This window comes from Pipistrellus hanaki (assembly GCF_964339955.1).
Source record: "Pipistrellus hanaki genome assembly, chromosome: 19".
Lineage (NCBI taxonomy): Eukaryota > Metazoa > Chordata > Mammalia > Chiroptera > Vespertilionidae > Pipistrellus > Pipistrellus hanaki.
Window position 1 is genome coordinate 726,415 of NC_140521.1, and position 19,986 is coordinate 746,400.

The 19,986-nt window shown below is 62.0% G+C and overlaps 1 protein-coding gene across 1 annotated transcript in view; it reads right to left on the reverse strand.

Moving 5' to 3' along the window:
• Nucleotides 1-19,759, reverse strand: part of LOC311613506 (transmembrane protein 132D-like) — a 35,323-nt gene extending 15,564 nt beyond the window's left edge. Inside the window, exons 1-2 of the mRNA XM_084867478.1 lie at nucleotides 18,847-19,759; nucleotides 15,396-15,542 (exon numbers count right to left, since the gene is read on the reverse strand). Of these exons, the coding sequence (XP_084723604.1) occupies nucleotides 15,396-15,542; nucleotides 18,847-19,634 (935 nt within the window). The 5' untranslated portion in view covers nucleotides 19,635-19,759. The remainder of the gene's footprint in view (nucleotides 1-15,395; nucleotides 15,543-18,846) is intronic.
• Between the last annotated feature and the right edge of the window lie 227 nt (nucleotides 19,760-19,986).

Genomic DNA, 19,986 nt, shown 5'->3' on the forward strand with positions numbered 1-19,986 from the left:
AGTGACCTCTGAAAGAGGGGGTGTTCTCCTCCGTGAGACAGGCCCAGCATTTCGGGGTAACGGAGGGAAGGGAGGAACGTGGGGGGAGGGGTGCAGAATCAGGAGACACACAAGGCCTTTGTGCTGGGGCCGGGGATAGGGCACAATTCTGTTCCCCTGGCTGCCCCTCCCCCTGGGATCCTGTCCCCCTCCCCCCTGGGATCTTGTCCCCCTCCCCCCGGGATCCTGTCCCCCTCCCCCCGGGACCGTGCCTCCCGCTCGGGAGCCGGAGCGGCTGTGGGGATGAAAATAAGAAGGAGATGAAGCTGCTCTCTCAGCCCCACGCCCTGACATTTCCCTAAACCTGTTCCCGTGGACCTGAGAGCGACTTTATTTTAAAACATTTCTTTCTGTTGGGAGTTTTTTGGCTTGTTTTCCTCTTTAAAAGGGATTCCATCTGCGCACCACAGACACACTGGCTTTCCTGCCAGGGCTGCCGGCGGCCCCTCCTCCTGCCTGCCCACAGGCGCCGGCCCTCCTCCTGTCTGCCCACAGGTGACGGCCCTCCGCCTGTCTGCCCACAGGTGCCGGCCCTCCGCCTGTCTGACCACAGGTGCCGGCCCTCCTCCTGCCTGCCCACAGGTGACAGGGGGGAGGGGGGGCTCAGAGGCTCCTGCGTGTCTCCCCGTGGGCCCTCCCACCTCCGAGCGGATCAGCTGCAGGTGGAGCGCGTTCCCGTGGGCTCTGCTGGAGAATCCCGCACTCAGAGCGCCCCCTCCGGGCCCGGGGGCAGCTCCGCTGCTGGAGTGTCGTTCCGACACACCCAAGCTGTGGGTTCGACCCAGTCAGAAGCCATCAGTGGATGCAGACATAAAGAGGCAACCGATCGATGTTTCTCTACCACCCCCCCTTCTCCCTCCCTCTCTCAAATCAATTGTTAAAAAACATCTCAGGCCCTAGCTGGTGTGGCTCAGTGGATAGAGCACCAGCCTGCAGAGTGAAAGGTCCCAGGTTCGATTCCAGCCAAGGGCACAGGCCTGGTTGTGAGCTCCATCCACAGTAGGGGGCATGCAGGAGGCATCTAATCCATGATTCTCTCTCATCGTGGATGTTTCTATCTCCCTCTCCTCCTTTCCTCTCTAAAGTCAATAAAATATATATATATATATATATATATATATATATATATATATATAAAAGTCTGAGGGCCAGCCGGAGTGGCTCAGCCGCTGAGTATGGACCCGTGAACCAGAGGCTCCCGGTTCGATTCCCGGCCAGGGCCCACGCCCGGGCTGCTGGCTCGGTCCCTGGCAAGGGGCGCGCAGCCCACGCACCCATGTTTCCATCTCCCCGTCCTTCTCCCTTCCGCTCTCTAACACCAATGTTTAAAATGTATTTTTAAAAAATCCCTGCTACACCTGGCAGCCCGGGGCCTCTCCTCGGGCCGCCCCCTCCGTCTCCATTCGGTTTTAAGAGCGAAGGCTGAGCGGTGTTGGTCCATGAAGGCTCCCTCGCGGTCGGACGCGCGGGCGGGCAGCTCCCAGGGCGGGGGCTGGCGGCGGGCTCCGCGGCCTGTGGACAGGGATGCGCCGCGGCACCTGGGCCCCCCCGGGCGTCCCCACGGACAGCGAAGCTGCCGGTGAGGCCTCGCTGCCTGCCCGGGACCCCCCTCGGCGCGGGCGCACACGGGGGCGAGGGGAGGGTGTCTGTGAGCGGCAGAGCCGCCGCAGGAGCGAGCGGTTCCACACTCGCTTGAAGACGCAATCAGGATGACTCATCCATCGATCCTGCTGATAATTGCCGAGTCTCCTGGCGGCTCTCTCCTCTCCCTCCTGACGTGACAAATGGGAGGCCCGGGAGGAGGCTCCGGCGCTGAGTTCTTCCCCGATGAAGCGTAATTCCGATGTGTCTGTGGGGAGCCCTCCCGCCGGGGCGGGCTCTGCGTCCGTGGGCGGGGCGGGGAGCGCCCGCGTGAGCGAGCCCCGGCCTCCGGTCCGCACACCGGTGCGCGCCCGCCCCCAGGGCTGCGGGTTCGAGGCGGGAGAGCCAAACAGCTGTTCGCCTGACGCCGTCTCCGCCTTCGGACGTCCGCCCGCGGGCCTCGGGGGCTGTGTCGCCCATCCGAGGTGTTACGGCGTGGAAGGCCCTCCGGCCCACTCCGCTCCCTCCGGGAGACGCCGGCTGAAGGCAGCGGGACGTCTGGCGGGGAGGACGGGCTGTGGGTGAGCCGCCGCCGGGGAGAACCCTGAGCAGGGAACCCGCTACGTGGCCTCATGGTCCCCGGGAGCCTCTGGTTTCTCCACCTGAACGCGCGGCTCCGTGGCTGAGCGCCGTCCCGTGCGCCAGGAGGTCACAGTTCGATTCCATGGTGAAGGGTTGTGGGCTCCACCCCCAGTGGGGGGCGTGCAGGAGGCAGCCGGTGGATGGTTCTCTCTCATCATGGGTGCTTCTCTCTCTCTCAAAGGCAATAAAAACGGGTTTAAACAAACAAAAAAAAAGCTTTGAAAATGGTCAATCATTGCATCTCCTAGAAATGTGGTCAGGCCTCTGAGAATTGTCCGAGGTGCTGAGGTCACAGTGGCCTCGGGGCGCTGTCCGAGGTGCTGGGGTCACAGCGGCTGTGGCGCTGTCCGAAGTGCTGAGGTCACAGTGGCCTCGGGGCGCTGTCCGAGGTGCTGGGGTCACCGTGGCTGCAGGGGCGCTGTCCGCGGTGCTGAAGACACTGTGTCCCAGCCCCGCAGAGTCTGGGCTGGAGAAAGGGCGTCCCATGCCTCAGGGGGCACTTTCATGAAAGATGCAAGAGCGCCCCAACCGGTGTGGCTCCGTGGGTAGAGCGTCGGCCTGCAGACCAAAGGGTCCTGGGTTCGAGTCCGGTGCAGGGCACGTACCTCGGTTGCAGGCTCCTTTACATCCCAGACCCTGGTGTAAACCCATCCATGTGTCTCTCTCCCATCAATGTTTTTATCTCTCCCCTTCTCCCTTCCTCTCTGAAATCCACCGAGCCAAAGCGGCGAGGGCGAGCTGAGCTGTTTTCAGCACAGCCCTCGCCAACGCCACTCCCGGTGGCCGGGAACCGTCGGGGAGTGCAGGTGACGGGCACGGCCACGTCCACAGGGTGAGCTCTGAGACGGAGCACCCGTGGGCGCCGAGCGGGATCATTGCTCATGGAGGGGCTCGGGCACCAGCAGGAGGAAACCGCCCTGAGCAGCGGGCGCACTCCTCACTCCGGCCTCCGGGGCCCGCCTTTAGTTCAACCAGCGGCTCCGCTCGCCGAGCCTGGTGACGGTAATAAACGGCAAACAGCGCCGTCCTGGGAGGCGGCCGCTCTGGCTGAGATTTCACGCCCTGGAAACACAGGGCGGCCCCGTCTGGCCGGCACCCGAATGCGGCCATAGCTCGGCTGCCAATCCCACAGACACAGACACACACACACGGGCGGTGATGGCGGAGGCTGAGTGTGCGCTCCGGAGGCACGGGAACACGGAAACGGTCCCTGCGGTGTTGTCAGAGCTGCACCGCCAGCTGGAGGGCGGCCATGACTCCGGGAGGGAGGGAGTGAATGATCCACTTGATGATGAGTGAACTGAATGAATGAATGAATGAATGGATAAATGACAAGGCACTTGGATTAACAAGAGGAGAACACAGCCGAAACCGGTTTGGCTCAGCAGTAGAGCATTGGCCTGCAGACTCTAGGGTCCCAGGTTCGATTCCAGTCAAGGGCATGGACCTGGGTTGCGGGCACATTCCCAGTAGTAGGTGTGCAGGAGGCAGCTGGTCGATGTTTCTCTCTCATCGATGTTTCTAACTCTCTATTCCTCTCAATTCCTCTCTGTGTAAAATCAATAAAATATCTTAAAAAAATAAAAATAAAACAAGAGGAGAACACAACAGCTGAACCTGCGAATGACTCACCAAACCCACATTCCCGGAAACACCTGTGGCCGCACAGACACACGCCGATTCCGATTCCTGCGGGGCCCCGGCAAGCCTCTGTGTAAGAACACCCCGGGGAGCACCGGGTCCGAGAGGCAGCCGGCGGCCGGCTTTACCCAGAAAGGGAGGCACCGGCGAGAGAGAAGCGTGTCATGTGTGCAGCCGCTCACGTGACATCCGCCTTCTGGAATCTGTGTAAGCAGGAAGACGTGCCCCCCCCCCACATACACACACATACACACACAGACACACACACACACACACACACACACACCACCCCGGTCAGGGGCGCACACGACAGCACACGCCGATCACGCGTGGCCTGTGCAGGCGCCGCTGCATCCTCTCAGAGGGGCTGTGAATGCTCCCCGTCTTCAGCCACTTCAGTTCCAGCGACAAGCGCCCGGGCGAGAGGCCCCGCCGCCCGCGGGGGCCAGGCCCGGGGGTGGCTCACCGCGGGAACTGGGGATCACCCTCCCAGCACCTCGCGAAGCTAATGTGTCGCCAGCAGCGGGCGGCGCTCCCACGCGGCGGCGTCTATAACATAAGCATATGGCGCGAGAAGAGCTGCGAGCCCAGAAATAGCCACAGACTGGAGGCCGAGGGGCTTCCCATTCGGATGTGAGGGAGCTCCGCCCGGGAGCTCGGGGACGTACAGAGCAGGTAAACACCACGCAGGCACACGCCTCGGCGCACACGGGAACACGCCGGCCGGCCGGTGCCGGGCGCTGAGGGTGCCCGTGAACACACGGACAGCACCCGGCGGCTGGAACACCGGTTTACCTCCGTCACACTGTGGGCGGCTTCTAGGACACCTATTTGGCTTTTGTACTTTTTTGTTTTCAAACTAGAGGCCCGGTGCATGAAATTTGTGCACTGGGGGGGGGTGTTGTCCCCCAGCCCAGCCTGCACCCTCTCCAATCTGGGACTCCTTGGGGGATTGGGCCTAAACCGGCAGTTGGACATCCTTCTCACAATCCGGGATGGCTGGCTCCCCCAACAGCTCGCCTGCCTGCCAGCCTGATCACCCCCTAACCACTCCCCTGCCAGCCTGATCACCCCCTAACCACTCCCCTGCCAGCCTGATCACCCCCTAACCACTCCCCTGCCAGCCTGATCACCCCCTAACCACTCCCCTGCCAGCCTAATCACCCCCTGACCACTCCCCTGCCAGCCTAATCACCCCCTGACCACTCCCCTGCCAGCCTGATCACCCCCTAACCACTCCCCTGCCAGCCTGATCACCCCCTAAACACCCCCCTGCCAGCCTAACTGATCGACGCCTAACTGCTCCCCTCCCGCCCGATCGCCCCTAACTGCCCTCCATCTTGTGGCGGCCATCTTTGACCACACGGGGGAGGCCATCTTGTGCGAGGGCAGGAGGATCAGCTTGCACATTACCTCTTTATTAGATCGGACACTTTTTAAAAATGTATTTTCATTGATTTCAGAGCGGAAGGGAGAGGGAGAGAGAAACATCCCTGATAAAAGAATGATGATCGGCTGCCTCCTGCACGCCCCCCACTGGGGATCGAGCCCGCAGCCCGGCCTGTGCCCCGGCCGGGACCTCCAACTTCCCAGGTCGACGCCCAGCCACGGAGCCCCGCGGGCCGGGCCGGCTCGCTTCTGGTGCGGAACGGTCGCGCGGTCGTTGGCTCAGGAATGAGGACGGAGCTTTAGCTCCGCCCCCCCCCCCCCATCTGTTGGGAATGCCTGGGTTCCCGCTCCGGCCACGCCCCGTGTCCCCGCGAGGGCGGCGGGTGCACGATGCTCGCTCCTCCCCACGCGCTCGCCGCACCCGCCCAGCAGCCTTTCCTCCGGATTCTCCGTCCTCCCCGCTCACAGGAGCGGCCAGACTCGGCGTGACGTAACTCTCCCCTCCCCCCGCACTGCCGTCTCAGGCGTTATGCATTTAAAAAACAAAAAAAAACACACAAAACACATTTTGGTACGTGTTCAAACTCAAATGTCACAATGCAGAGAGAATGTCTTAAGGACTTCAATACAAGAATTCTCTCTCTCTCTCTCTCTCTCTCTCTCTCTCTCTCTCTCTCTCTTTTCAACCTAGGAAGCAGGAGGTCACCATTCAGTTCCCAGGTCAGGGCACATCTCCAAGGTGTGGGCTCCATCCCCAGTGTGGGGCGTGCAGGAGGCAACCGATCCATGATTCTCTCTCATCATCTCCCTCTCTCTCTCTCTCTCTCTCTCTCTCTCTCTCTCTCTCTCTCTCTCTCCCCGCCTCTCCCTCTCCCTCTCTCCCTCTCCCTTCCTCCCTGAAATCAATAAAAAGATATTTTTTAAAATGTGGCCAGTGCAGCCGAGAGGCAGGATCTTAAATTTAATTGTAATTTAGTCTTCAGCGGCCCCCGGTGTCCATCGGCATCCACACTGGACAGCACAGGATGAGTGGGGGTTTTCTTTGTTTGTTTGTTTTGGTTAATTCTCACCTGAGGGCATTTTCCCATTGATTAGAGAGAGAGTGGGAGAGAGAGGGAGAGACCGAGAGAAACATCGACGTAACAGAAACACATCGATGGGCTGCCTCCTGCATGTGCCCGACCAGGGCCTGGGCCAGGGAGGAGCCTGCCACCGAGGCCCGTGCCCTTGACCGGAATCCACCCGGGACCCTTCGGTCGGCAGGCCGACGCCCTATCCATTGAGCCACCCGGCCAGGCCACAGGCGGAGTGTGGGCTCCCAGCCACACCGGCGAGACGCCAGGGGAGGCGTTAAAATACCGGGTTATTTATGCCGCCCCACCGCCCCCGGAGGGCGCCCACGGCCGCCAGCGAGCGGGCGCAGCTGTTCCCCGCGTGCCGCCGGCTCCTCCCGACCGTTCCCCACCCCCTCCCACCCCACCCCCTCCACCCTCCCATCCTCCTCCCCGTCCCAGGGCCGGCCGCCGCTGTCCTCACCGCACCCGCACCTGTGAGCCTGGCTCACTCCCACCGCCTCACCAGGGACCCCCGCCCAGCACCCCCTCCCCCAATCCCTGCCTCCAACCCCCAATCCCGGCCTTCGACCCCCAACCCCCGGCCTCCGACCCCCAACCCCCGGCCTCCGACCCCCAACCCCCGGCCTCCAACCCCCAACCCCCGGCCTCCGACCCCCAACCCCCGGCCTCCAACCCCCAACCCCCAGCCTCCGACCCCCAACCCCCGGCCTCCGACCCCCAACCCCCGGCCTCCGACCCCTAACCCCCGGCCTCCGACCCCCAACCCCCGGCCTCCGACCCCCAACCCCCGGCCTCCGACCCCCAACCCCCGGCCTCCGACCCCTAACCCCCAGCCTCCGACCCCCAACCCCCGGCCTCCGACCCCTAACCCCCGGCCTCTGACCCCTAACTCCCGGCCTCCTACTCCCAACCACCGGCCTCTGACCCCCAACCCCTGACCTCCACCCCCAACCCCGGCCTCCAACCCCTAACCCCCGGCCTCCGACCCCCGGCCTCCGACCCCCAACCCCCGGCCTCTGACCCCCAACCCCCGGCCTCCGACCCCTAACCCCCGGCCTCCGACCCCCAACCCCCAGCCTCCAACCCCCAACCCCCGGCTCCGACCCCTGGCCTCGCTAGTGGAAACCCAGTGGAGCCTCTTCTTCCTCCCGATGCCATAACATTTGTTCCGATTGGAAACGGCGTCTTTGCCTTGTGCTTGGGCTTATTTATTTATTTGTTTATTAAAATCCCAGAGGCGCGGTGCACAAAATTCATGCACTCGGGGCAGCGGGGCGGTCCCTCAGCCCGGCCTCTGCCCTCTCCCAGCCCGGGGCCCCTCCGGGAGCAGGCCTAAGCTGCCGTCGGGCATCCTGAGCATCACCACGGAGACGGGAAAGGCTCCCATCACCTCCGTGCTCCTCCGCTGTGAGCCTGGCTTCTGACCGCCAGGGGGCAGCTCCTGCCTTGAGCCTCTGCCCCCTGGTGGTCAGTGTGCATCCTAGCGACCGGTTGGTCAGCCATTCAGTCCATTTGCATATTAGCCTTGTATTATATAGGATATTTTTATTGATTTTTTTTTAGAGGGAGAAGGAGAGGCAGATAGAAACATCAGTGATGAGAGAGAATCACGGATGGGCTGCCTCCTGCACGCCCCCTGCTGGGGATCGAGCCCACAGCCCGGGCCTGTGCCCTGACCGGAAGTCGAAGCCTGACCTCCTGGTTCCTAGGCCGACGCTCCGCCCCTGAGCCCCGCCGTTGGGCTGAACGGGCCCCACGTCCGGGAAATGAATCCGGGCGTCCGTCGTAAAACTCGCCCCGTCCTCCGCCCGTAAATCCCACGTGGGAATCCGTCTCCGGGCAGAAAGCCTCCGCGTCGGAGGGTGTGTGTGCGGAATTATTCATGGCCACGGCAATGTTTGCGAGGCGCTGTCCGCTCTGGCGGAATAAATTATGGTAAAACCGGCCGGTTGGTTGTTATGCAGATATTTAACAAAGAAAGCTTCCGATCGATAGGCATTGATCTGGAAGAAAATACAGGACGTGTCTTCAAGATTAAAAAAAAAATGAAAGTGAATCTCAGTTTATTCTTTTTTTCTAACGCCCCGCCCTGCAGACATTGGGCAGGCGTGGCTGTCACTCCCCTTCTCCCTCTTTTGCGTGAGAAAGTGCTGTGAGGAGAGTCAGCCTGGCCGGCGTGGCTCAGGGGTTGAGCGTCGACCTATGACCCCGGAGGTCAGGGTTCGATTCCTGCTCAGGGGATATGCCTGGGTTGTGGGCCCGGTCCCCAGTAGGGGGCGTGCGGGAGGCAGCCGATCCATGATGCATCTTTCATCATTGATGTCTTTCTTTCTCTCCCCATCTCCCTTCCTCTCTGAAATCAATAAAATAAAATAAAAATGTGTGTTTTTAAAAAATAAAATAAAATAGAGAATCAAGCCACGGGCGGGAGAGCCACAGGTACAGAGTGACGGCTGTGCTGTAGTCTGTCCGCCGGTGAAGCCAGGAGTGCCTGCCCCCTCTGGTCACAGGAGGCGCTGTCCCCCCTCGCCTTCGGTGGCTTGCTCGTTAGGTAAGGTGAGCAGATGTTCCGCTTTTGGCAGGACAGTCCCGATTTTTAACAATTTGTCCCGTGTCCTGCGGCGTTTTAAAAAGTCGATGCTCAACCACTGAGCCATGCTGGCCAGGCTCTGAGACCCTTATTTCATTTTTTATTTTTTTTAAATATATTTTATTGATTTTTTTTTTTTTACAGAGAGGAAGGGAGAAGGATAGAGAGCTAGAAACATTGATGAGAAAGAAACATCGATCAGCTGCCTCCGGCACACCCCCTACAGATGCCTTGACTGGAATCGAACCTGGGATGCTTCAGTCCGCAGACAGAAGCTCCATCCACTGAGCCACACCGGTTTTGGCCTGAGATCCTTCATTTAAAGGGAAACCGGGTTCAGCTGTGCCACCTTTTCCCAAGATGGTGGGTCGGGCTGGGCGAGAGCCCTGGACAGAGAGTCCTGCCTGGCACCGGCCTCTGAGTGAGCCGGGCCCCTCCAGCCGAGGGGACCTGGTCAGGGCGCCCACCCCTCCACCCTCGGCCCTCCGGGCGGACACGGGGTGTCCACGGGACCCGTATCAGTGGCTGACACGTGGGAGGGATGGCTCAGCACCGTCCCCAGCACCGAGGGCCCCCCTGCTGCCCCCCCGGCCTCGTTTCCCCACGCCCGCCCCCTCGATGGCAAGGACTGACGTGTCCCCCCGCCCCCCAGCCTGTCAGCGGAGAGCGGCTCGGCGGGCCGCCTGGTCCAGCGAGATGTTCTCCTCTCTAACAACAATTTATCTGGCCGCGCCGCCATCCAGCACCCTCCCGTGGCAGCCGCTACGCATCCGTAACCTCCTGCGACAGCTCCCGCGGGCGACGTCCATTCATCACCTCCCTCATCCGCAAACACCCTCCATCACCGCCCCGGGGCCGCGGGCGCCATCCCAGCTCTGCAGGGAGCGCGGGCGGCCGTCCAGCCGATGAGTTAGGAGCGCCCGCCCCACCCCCGGCCCTAAGGCCCTGTGCTCGCTCTCACTCCTCCTCACACGTTATTCCCGAGCCTGGAGCGCTCGCCAACCCTCCCCGCCGCCCCTTGTGGCTTGTGGAGGAAACTCCCTCCTTCCACACCGCCTCCGGGCAGTCCGCCCAGATACGCCCAGTGCACACCTCCCGCTGGAGTTGGCGAAAACGCCCTTCGAGGCTGGGAGCTGTCCCGGGTGCTGAAGGGGAGACCGGACAGGGTCTCAGTACGACCTAAAAACGCGCATTCAGTGAACAAGTGAGGATTCGCATGAAAAGATGCGCCCGTGGTTATAATCCAACACAGAAAGCAAGCAGCGATGCCCCAGCTGGTGTGGCTCAGTGGATAGAGCGTCGGCCTGCGGACTGAGAGGTCCCAGGTTTGATTCCGGTCAAGGGCACAGGCCTGGGTTGCTGGCTCCATCCCCAGTGGGAGGTGTGCAGGAGGCAGCCGATCAATGGTTCTCTCTCATCATGGATGTTGCTATCTCTCTCTCTACCTCTTCCTTCCTCTGTGAAATCAATATATATATATATATATATATATATATATATATATATATATATATATAAAATATATTTTATTGATCTTTTACAGAAAGGAAGGGAAAAGCTAGAAACATCGATGAGAGAAAAACATTGACCAGCTGCCCCCTACACACCCCCACACCGGGGATGTGCCAGCAACCAATGTACATGCCCTTGACCGGAATCGAACCCGGGACCCTTCAGTCCGCAGGCCGACGCTCTATCCACTGAGCCACACCGGTTTTGGCTAAAAATATATATTTTTTTATGATTTCAGAGAGGAAGGGAGAGAGAGAGAGAAACATCCATGGTGAGAGAGAATCATGGACCGGCTGCCTCCTGCACGCCCCACACCGGGGATCGAGCCTGCAACCGGGGCCTGTGCCCCGACCAGGAATCGAACCCTGACCTCTAGGTTCACAGGCTGACGCTCAACCTCAGAGCCACACCGGCTGGGCTCGGTTCTTGGTCTTTAAAAGCAAAGTCCTGAGCACTTTGCTGCCACAACTGCCCGCCGTGTGTTGCCCGGACCAGCCCGTCTCCGGGGGCGGGAGGTTTGCCGTGTCCCCCGGCGCCAGGCGCATGCCACGGCCACCCAACGCCTCCTCCCTGATTAGCATTTCCGCGCGACAGTTCTGTTTGCTGTAAAATGTCACCCGAGAGCCGGAAAGGTCGCCGAGACTTCGGCCTGCCGGGGGACCAGGTACCCGGCTCGTCGGGGGTGTGACAAGCAGGGTGTTCACTTGGGTGGTCGGCAGGCTGCCTGTTGCCTTTCTCAAAGGCTCCCACGTGGTTGCTTGCAACTTTGTATCTGAGCCGGTGGTTTGCAACTTTGTATCTGAGCTGGTGGTTTGCAACTTTGTATCTGAGCCGGTGGTTTGCAACTTTGTATCTGAGCCGGTGGTTTGCAGCTTTGTATCTGAGCCGGTGGTTTTCAGCTTTGTATCTGAGCTGGTAACAAAGTGGTTAGCTCCCGCCCAGGAGACCGCTCCCCACGGCGGAGGGTTGGGAACTAGCTCGCGTGATGCTTGACCCACAAAGTTCTTTTCCTGCCACTCACCCAGCTGCATACTGTCCGCCGGTGCCTGTCGGGGGGCTATGAGTCATCACTCAAAATAAAAAAATAAAAAGGAAAACAGCCGGAGCTAGGAGGAGGCCCAGGCCCTGTCGCTCATTTCTCCAACGATGTCCAAGGTCAACGAGGGCCCGTGGGAGAGCAGCTGGGCCGGGCCGGCTGGCGACAAGGTCCGCCACGGGGCTCGGGGACCAGGAAGTCGCGGGGAAACCTCGTGGGCTCACCGCGCGGCGTGGCGGCCGGGAGCGGCCGGAGGAGCTTTCAGAAACAAAGGGGCAGCCGCGCGGGGCCGCCTGGGAACGCGAGGCGCTGGCGGGAAGAGCAACGCCGAGCGAAGCCACGAGGAACCTCAGAAGCCGCATCGCGGCTCCAGTGGGACCGTAAATCCCGCCTCCCGGGGGGACCTGCCGTTTCTCTTCCGCTTCTGTTTTTAATGTTCCGTGAAACACCGCTCTCCGCCCAGCTGCTCCCGGGGCGTCTGAGAGACAGACGATCCCGCACAGCCCGGCCCGGGGGACGGGAGCCCGGGAGGCCGGCGGGGCCCGCCGTCGAGGCGGGGGCGGAGAAGGGAGGCTGAGGGCGGGACAGCGATACATATGTGTCATGGTTACCTGTGTACATGTGTGTCATGGTTACCTGTGTACATGTGTGTCATGGTTACCTGTGTACATGTGTGTCGTTATTACCTATGTACATGTGTGTCATGGTTACCTGTGTACATGTGTGTGTCGTGATTACCTGTGTACATGTGTGTGTCGTGAGTACCTGTGTACATGTGAACACAGACCTGCTCTGATGTGGAGGCGGTCAGGGCGACAGAGATAAAGCTACGGGACGGCTACATAGATGCGGACATCTTTCCCGGCAGGGCTTTTACTGTTGTTTCCATGTTTGCCGGGGTCTCTAGGGCTACGCATATGTGTGCACCCATGCATACTCTTGTGACACACGCACACACGTGAGCACATGCCTGCATGATCTCACACACGCGCACACAGTCACCGAAGTTGCTGGTCCAGAAATCCACGTGAGACGCACAGCAGCCTGGTCCGCTCAGGGCCATGCCGGGTCCCACCGGCTGCTGGCTCCCGCGGACTGCTGGGTAACCGCGAGGAATGACGGGCTTTCTCTCTCCCTGCTCCTCCGTGACGTCATGGCCTCGGCCACGCCCACAGGCGCTCGGGGCAGGCGCGGCTGAGGCTGCGTCCACGCCGCCGTGTCCGCAGCTGCAGCGGGGAAGCCGCGCTGGGGGCCGCTCAGCAGCCAGGCCTCGCGCAGGGGAGCCGCGGGCAGTAACTCACCCAGCCCGCGAGGGCCGAGGGCGGCTGCGCCGTAATTCCACCCTAAACACGGACATAATTCCTTCCTAAGCGGCTCGCCGGAGACGGAGCTAAGCACCTGATAGATGAGGCGATAGAAGCGGAGCAGCGCGGGGAGACCAGGCAGGCCCTCGCCCTCCCTCCCCCGGCGCCGGGCTGCGGGCTGCAGGGCCGTCGGACGCGGTAACGAGGCCGCCCGAGGGGCGGTTTCCGCGGAATTGGCTCATAATTCCCGTCACTGCGCTGCCGCCGCCTCCCGGCTCCGTCCCGTTTCTACCGGAGGCGGGACCGCGAGCAGCGGGCACAACACGCGGGCTCCGGGGGGAGCCAGCCTGGCCCCTCGCCGCCTGCACCCCCTCCTCACCCCCGGCCATCCCGGGCCTCTGGGCAGCGGGGAAGGCGGGAAGGCGGCTCTGGCCGGAGCGAAGGCGGTGCGGGCAGCCGGGGGAGGAAGGCCCGTTCTGGCATGAATCTTCGCGCACCGGGCCTCTGGTGTGCATGGAAACTAGCAAAAATGCACGCACGCTCGCTCACTCTCCACGTCTGTGTTGAAGCGTTTAGCGGAGGAGACGCCCCCCAGACCCGTGACCTCAGGGTCACGTGCAGGCAGGTGTGTGAGGGTCACGCGCAGGCAGGGGTGAGGGTCACGCGCAGGCAGGGGTGAGGGTCACGCGCAGGCAGGGGTGAGGGTCACGCGCAGGCAGGGGTGAGGGTCACGCGCAGGCAGGGGTGAGGGTCACGCGCAGGCAGGGGTGAGACCCATCGGCCAGATGCCCACGGACACAGCTCCACGGGGAGCGAGCCTCCCCAGCCCCCGCCCCGCCCCGCAGGGCACCAGCGGCCCCGCAGCCCCTCCTTCCCGGGACGACGTCCATTGTCTGCATCTTTGTTTGTGCCCCTCGGAGGAGAGAAACGCATGGGAGCCGGTGGCGCCGGGTCTGCCGCGGCCCTGACGCGGGAGTCATTGAAACGCGCTGAGGGAAAGCGCTCCTGGCAGATCGTAACTCCACCAACAACGAGGAAACCCCGAGCGGCTCCCGGCAGCCGCCGCGGCTCTCCCGCGCCCGGGGGGCCGCCGCTGCGACGCGGGCGGTAAAGTTTCCTCCCGAGCCCGGCAGGCGAGGCCGGGGGGCCACCTGTGCCACCGGGAACACCGCCTTTTTTTTTTTTTTTTTTTAATTGATTTTGTACAGAGAGGAAGAGAGAGGGATAGAGAGTTAGAAACATCGATGAGAGAGAGTCATTGATCAGCTGCCTCTTGCACACCCCCTACTGGGGATGTGCCCGCAACCAAGGTACATGCCCTTGACCGGAATTGAACCCGGGACCCTTCAGTCCCCAAGCCGACGCTCTATCCATTGAGCCAAACCGGTTTTGGCACGGCCGTCGTTTTAATCACCCGAAAGCTGCTCGCAGACGGAGGCCGCGATTCCACACGTGTGTCTGCCCGCTCGCCGGTCCCCGTGGGTCCTCACAGCCAGCGTCCATGGAGGCCGACGCCGGGCCGAGGGACAGAAGACGGGGTTTCCCTCTCGTCACCGCTCGGCGGAGGGAGACGGAGGCACGCAGGCGAGAAGGAAGCGCGAGGCTCCCTGAACCTACAGGGCCTCCCTCCGCGGGGAGGACCATTCCGACGCAGCGTCACGCGTTGTAATCCACGAGAGCATCTTTTTTTAATTATTATTATTTTTTAAAAATATGTTTTATTGATTTTTTACAGAGAGGAAGAGGGAGGGATAGAGAGTTAGAAAGATCAATGAGAGAGAGTCATTGATCAGCTGCCTCCTGCACACCTCCTACTGGGGATGTGCCCGCAACCAAGGTACATGCCCTTGACCTGAACCAAATCTGGGACCTTTCAGTCCACAAGCCGACGCTCTATCCACTGAGCCAAACCGGTATCGGCGAGAGCATCTCTTTTAAAACATATATTTGTATTGATTTCACAGAGGAAGGGAGAGGGAGAGAGAGAGAGAGAGAGAGAGAGAGAAACATCCATGATGAGGGAGAATCATGGACCGGCTGCCTCCTGCACGCCCCACACTGAGGATGGAGCCCACAACCCGGGCCTGTGCCCTGACCCGGAATCGAACCGGGACCTCCTGGCTCCTAGGTCAATGCTCACCCCCTGAGCCACGCCGGCCGGGCAGATCTGAACATCCTTAAACACTTGGTCACATCCCCGTGACAAGTCCCTTCTGCCTGATGCCAGGCCGGCCTTGCCGGCCCCACTCAGGTTATGGGGGCCACGCCCGGTCTCTGCTGAGCCGCCAGCCCAGCGTGGGGCTGGGGGGGGGGCACCGCTTGCCTCCTGCCTCCCAGGTCTCTCTTCCCAGCTCCACTCGGACCCACGCTCACGAGGGAGACTTTCAGGGACACGGAGCCCACGCGGGGAGAACACCGACCGCAGACACCCGGCCCCGAACTCGGGTGGGTCCCGGCGGGGAGACCCAGAGGGAGAAGGCTCCATCCACCTGCCCCTCCGTCTTCCCCGGGCCCGCCCCCAAGACCGTGGCACCCACCTCGGACCCGCGTGGACCTGGGGCGGGAGCCCAGGGAGGGGGACTCACCCGTGGGCCGGGCCGGGGGCCTTCCTGCGGCAGACGACGACGGCGGGGGCCACCTTGCCGGCCCGGTCCGCGCTCGCCTGGACCTCCCAGATGGCCGGGCTGCTGGCTCGGACCGCGGCGATGCGCACGCCCCGCTTGGCCTTGGCCCTGCGGAGGGAGACAGGGCGGGGCTGAGGCCCAGGAGCCGGGGAGACATTGTTGCCCCGCAGCTGGGAGCTCCCGTTGGATACAATGTAACTGCGATCGGATACAATGTAGCTGCGATTGGATACAGTGTAACTGCGATTGGATACAATGTAACCGCGATTGGATACAACGTAACCGCATCCCAACCGACCGCGGGGTCGCCTCCCAGTGCCCCTGCCCTGTCCCCCGCCTTCCCCCACTTTTCACGGAGGCGCCAGGACAGCGCGTGACCCGAGCAAGCACCGCGGACACGCCTAGACGTGCAGCAATGCGCCTGCTGGAGGGCTTTCGTGTGTGTTTGTTTTGTTTTGTTATTTTTTCAATGTGATGTTTCCCCATTTTTTAATTAAGGCACTACATGTGTACATCTCTCCCCATTGCCCCCCTCCCCCGCCCCCACACACGCCCTCACCCCCCAGAGTTTTGCATCGGTTGGGTGTGCTCACATGCACGCTCACCAGTCCTCCGGTGGATCTCCCATCGCCCCCTCCTCTCCCCGGCCTTCCCGCCGTAATCTGACAGTCTGTTCCATGCTTTGCTGCCTCTGGGTCTATCTTTTTGTTCATCAGGTTGTAATGCTCTTTATTATCCACAAATGAGTGAGATCAGGTGGTGCTTTTCTTTCATTGATTGGCTTGTTTCGCTTAGCATACTGCTCTCCAATTTGTTTTTTGTTTTTTTAAATTATTTTTTCTGTGTTTGTTTTTTTAAACATGAACACCTGGAAGGCCCCAGACTATGAAGACCAGATAGAAAAGGGAAATGACTTAAACATGTGAAGGTGCAGCCCTGGCCGGTGTGGCTCAGTGGATAGAGCACCGGCCTGCAGACCGCAGGATCCTGGGTTCGATTCCGGCCCAGAGCACATGCCCGGGCTGCAGGCTTCTCCCCCGCCCCCGCCCTGGTCAGGGCTTGTGCAGGAGGCAGCCCATCTATGTGCTTCTCTCACATCAGTGTTTCTGTCTCTCCCCTCTCTCTTCCACTTTCTCTAAAAACCAAGGGAAAAAAATAACCTCGGGGGAGGATTAAAAATAATAATAATAATTTAAAGAAGAAGAAGAAGAACGCAGTTGCTTATGGGGCCCTTGGCGATAATTCCAGGGCAGTTGAGCAGGGCACCGGAGGCTGCGAAGGCTCCGGACGGAAGCCAGCCAGCCCCGCCGCCTGAGCCCGCTACAATGTACCGGGGATGAGCTAAAAGCGGAGCGGGATCCGGAGTGTGGGGCCAGCAAGGCCGGCCTCAGCGTCAGGCAGAAGGGATTGTCATGGGGATATGACCACGTGTTTAAAGATGTTCAGCTGTGCCCGGACAGCGTGGCTCAGTGGATAGAATGCGGCCTGCGGACTGAAAGGTCTCGGGTTCGATTCCCGTCAAGGGCACGTACCTAGTTGGGGGGGGGGGGGGTGCAGGAGGCAGCTGATGGATGTTTCTCATCGATGTTTCTAACTCTCTATCCCTCTCCCTTCCCGGCTCCTGGGGCCCCGCACCCGCAGGACCTAACGCCGCGGCCCGGGCGGCCCCTCGGACCCCGCAGGCCCGGACCACGCCGTCTCCGCGGAGGATTTCTCCAGCAGTTGACGCTCCGGAGTAATTTCCCGGAAGTCCGCATCCCCGGGCGCATTTTAAGGATGACATTTAAAGCCCGCCCTCCCAAGCGGCAAAGGTTGCGTTTTCGGCTCCCTGTAACTATTGACATTTTAAAATTAAACTGTTCTGTCGCTCTCCTAAAAGTTCCGCCGGAGTCTAAATACCAGCGCGGGCCGGCCCCCTCCGTGGCGCGTCTTTAAAACATTCAGACGCAGCCCCTTCCGCGCCGGGCGCGGGCTGTGCGCTTATTTATCCATTTATCTGCCGCTGTTAGCTCGCAGGTCCGCTGGGGGCCTTCCTCAGAATTTTTCCCCAACGCCCCCTGTTTTGGGGTCAGACAGTCTCTCATCGATCGCTCTGCCGCCCTCCTCTGTTAACTAAGACACGCACACAATTCGATTTTAGCTTTCCCTGTGCCCAGAAGCCTGTACGTGCAATTACATATTTTTATTTTTTAAATGTTTTTTTTTTATTTTATTATTTTTCAGAGAGGAAGGGAGAGGGAGAGAGCGAGAAACATAAATGATGAGAGAGAATCATGGACCGGCTGCCTCCTGCACACCCCCCGCTGGGGGTCGAGCTCACAGCCCGGGCCTGTGCCCTGACCGGGAATCGAACCCTGACCTTCTGGGTCCTAGGTCAATGCTCAGCCACGGAGCCCCGCCGGCGGGCCAGCGAACACCTGCGATCAGCAAGTGTCTCGCGTGGGGCCCAGGGCCTGCGGAGGGAGACCGGATGTCCGGCGGGGACATCCCTCCGGCGGAGGCCGGTCACCTCGGTGAACACGGGCGCCGCCGCCGGCCGCTCCGCCAATTCCCCGAAGCGCTCCCTTCCCGAGGCGCCGTCTGTCTCCGCCACCCTCCCCGCCCGTGTGTGTGATGTGTTAACGCCGCCAAATGGCTTCATTTAAACCCAATTAACTCGGGGAAGGCAGGCATCCCGGAATGAATGCCCCCCGCTGGACGGCTCCTCCCCCGGCGCCCTCGCCAGCTCCGGGCGGGCGTGCGAGGCGCGGGGCCGTGGAACGCGGCTCCGAGGGCTCCGTGGGCGGGCGGTGGAGAGACCCGCTCCCCCCTTCCTTGGCCGCGGAGGGGTTTCAGCCACGGGTTCCTTCCTCATGGAGACACCGCGGGGATCTGGCGGGAGGTCATTCCATTTTACAACGGAATGCACGGCCCTCCGGAGAGAGGGACGCGTCGGGTATGAAAAGCTGGCCTCGCCCCGGCCGGTGTGGGTCAGTAGATAGAGCGCCGGCCCACGAACGTAAGGGTCCCCAAGTTCCATTCCAGGTCAGGGCACAGGCCCAGGTTGCGGGCTGGATCCCCAGGAGGGAGTGTGCAGGAGGCAGCTGATCGATGTTTCTGACTATTCCTCTCCCTTTCTCTCTGTAAAAAATCAATAAATATATGTGTTTTTTGCTTGTTTTTTGGTTTTTTTAAAGTAGAAGTTTGTTTTAAAAATGTGGCTCTCCAAAGAAATGTCCATCGTGGTCCTGTTGGTGTCTGGCTCTGTGGACGGATGAGTTTGCAGATCCCGGGCCTAGACGGCGGATGGATCGGAACTCCTCCGCCAAAGGGACAGCCCGCTCCACTCGGATGGAACCGGCCTGGTTTGCAGGGAAAACGGGGAGCCCGGGAGCACACAGCCCCCCCAAACCTCCTCCCCCAGCTCACTCACCTCAGCGTGAACTGGTCCTGCGTGCAGTTGGCAGAGACGGAGACAGGGAAGGTGAGCACCTCGCCGGGCCGCGCGCTCCGCGGCGGGTAGTGCACGGCCACGTGGTCGTCCAGGCGCAGCGCCCGCAGCGGCGGCCGGCGGGGCGCGGGCAGCAGGAACACGCGGCCGATCCTCCGCAGCGGCGGCCCCGCCTCGTCCGCCTCGTCCGCCTCGTCCGCGTCTACGCGCCCCGCGCCGCCCGCCCGGGCCCCCGGCTCCGCCCGCACGCAGTCCCCGCGGCCCCCGGGCCCGCCGTCCGCCGCGTGCACGGTGTAGTACAGCTCCACGGGGCTGCCCCCCTCCGGGCCCGCGGGCCGCCGCCGCCCGGGCACCGCGGCCGGGGCCCCGAACCAGCCGGGCGGCAGCCGCAGCTCCGCCACGCACAGCGCCAGCGCGCCCCGCGGCCGGCAGCCGGCCCGCACCTCGCGCGTCTCCCGGAAGGCGAAGACCCGCAGGCAGGGCAGCGGCTCCGGGTCCGAGGTCTCCGGCTCCGCCCAGTCCCGGCCCAGCACCTGGAACAGGACCTGCGCCACCGGCCGGCCCGGGTCCAGCTGGTCCCGCAGGACGTGGGCGCGCAGCCGCCAGCCCAGCGGGGGCCCCGGGGGCCCGGGGCGGCCGGGCAGCAGCAGGTCGCGGGGCACCGGCCGCCGCACCGAGAAGGGCCCGTAGTGCGCGCGGAGCGTGGGCGGCCGCCGGGCGCGCAGCACCAGGAAGGCCTCGGCGCGCGCCCGCAGGCTGGCGTTGCGCATCTCGTCCTGGTGGGCCTCGCGCAGGAGGAAGGCGGCGTCGGCGTCCACGCGGAGGCTCACCGGCAGGAAGGTGGGCGGCGAGGGGCGCGGGGCGCCGTCCGCGAGGCCGCGGGCCTCCGTCACTGCGGGGAACGCAGGGCGTTAGAGGGGGCACCTGTGCCCCAGGCCATCCCACCTGTCCCCCCGGCCACCGCCCCCCACGCTGTGCCCCAGGCCACCGCTCCCCCACACGCTGCACCCAAAAACCGGCTGTGGGCCACCATCCCGCAAGCATGGTAATGCGGTCCTATAATAACGTTGTGATTTCCTGTTGTAAGCAGCAATGCTGTTACAAAGTTGCAATAATGTTATA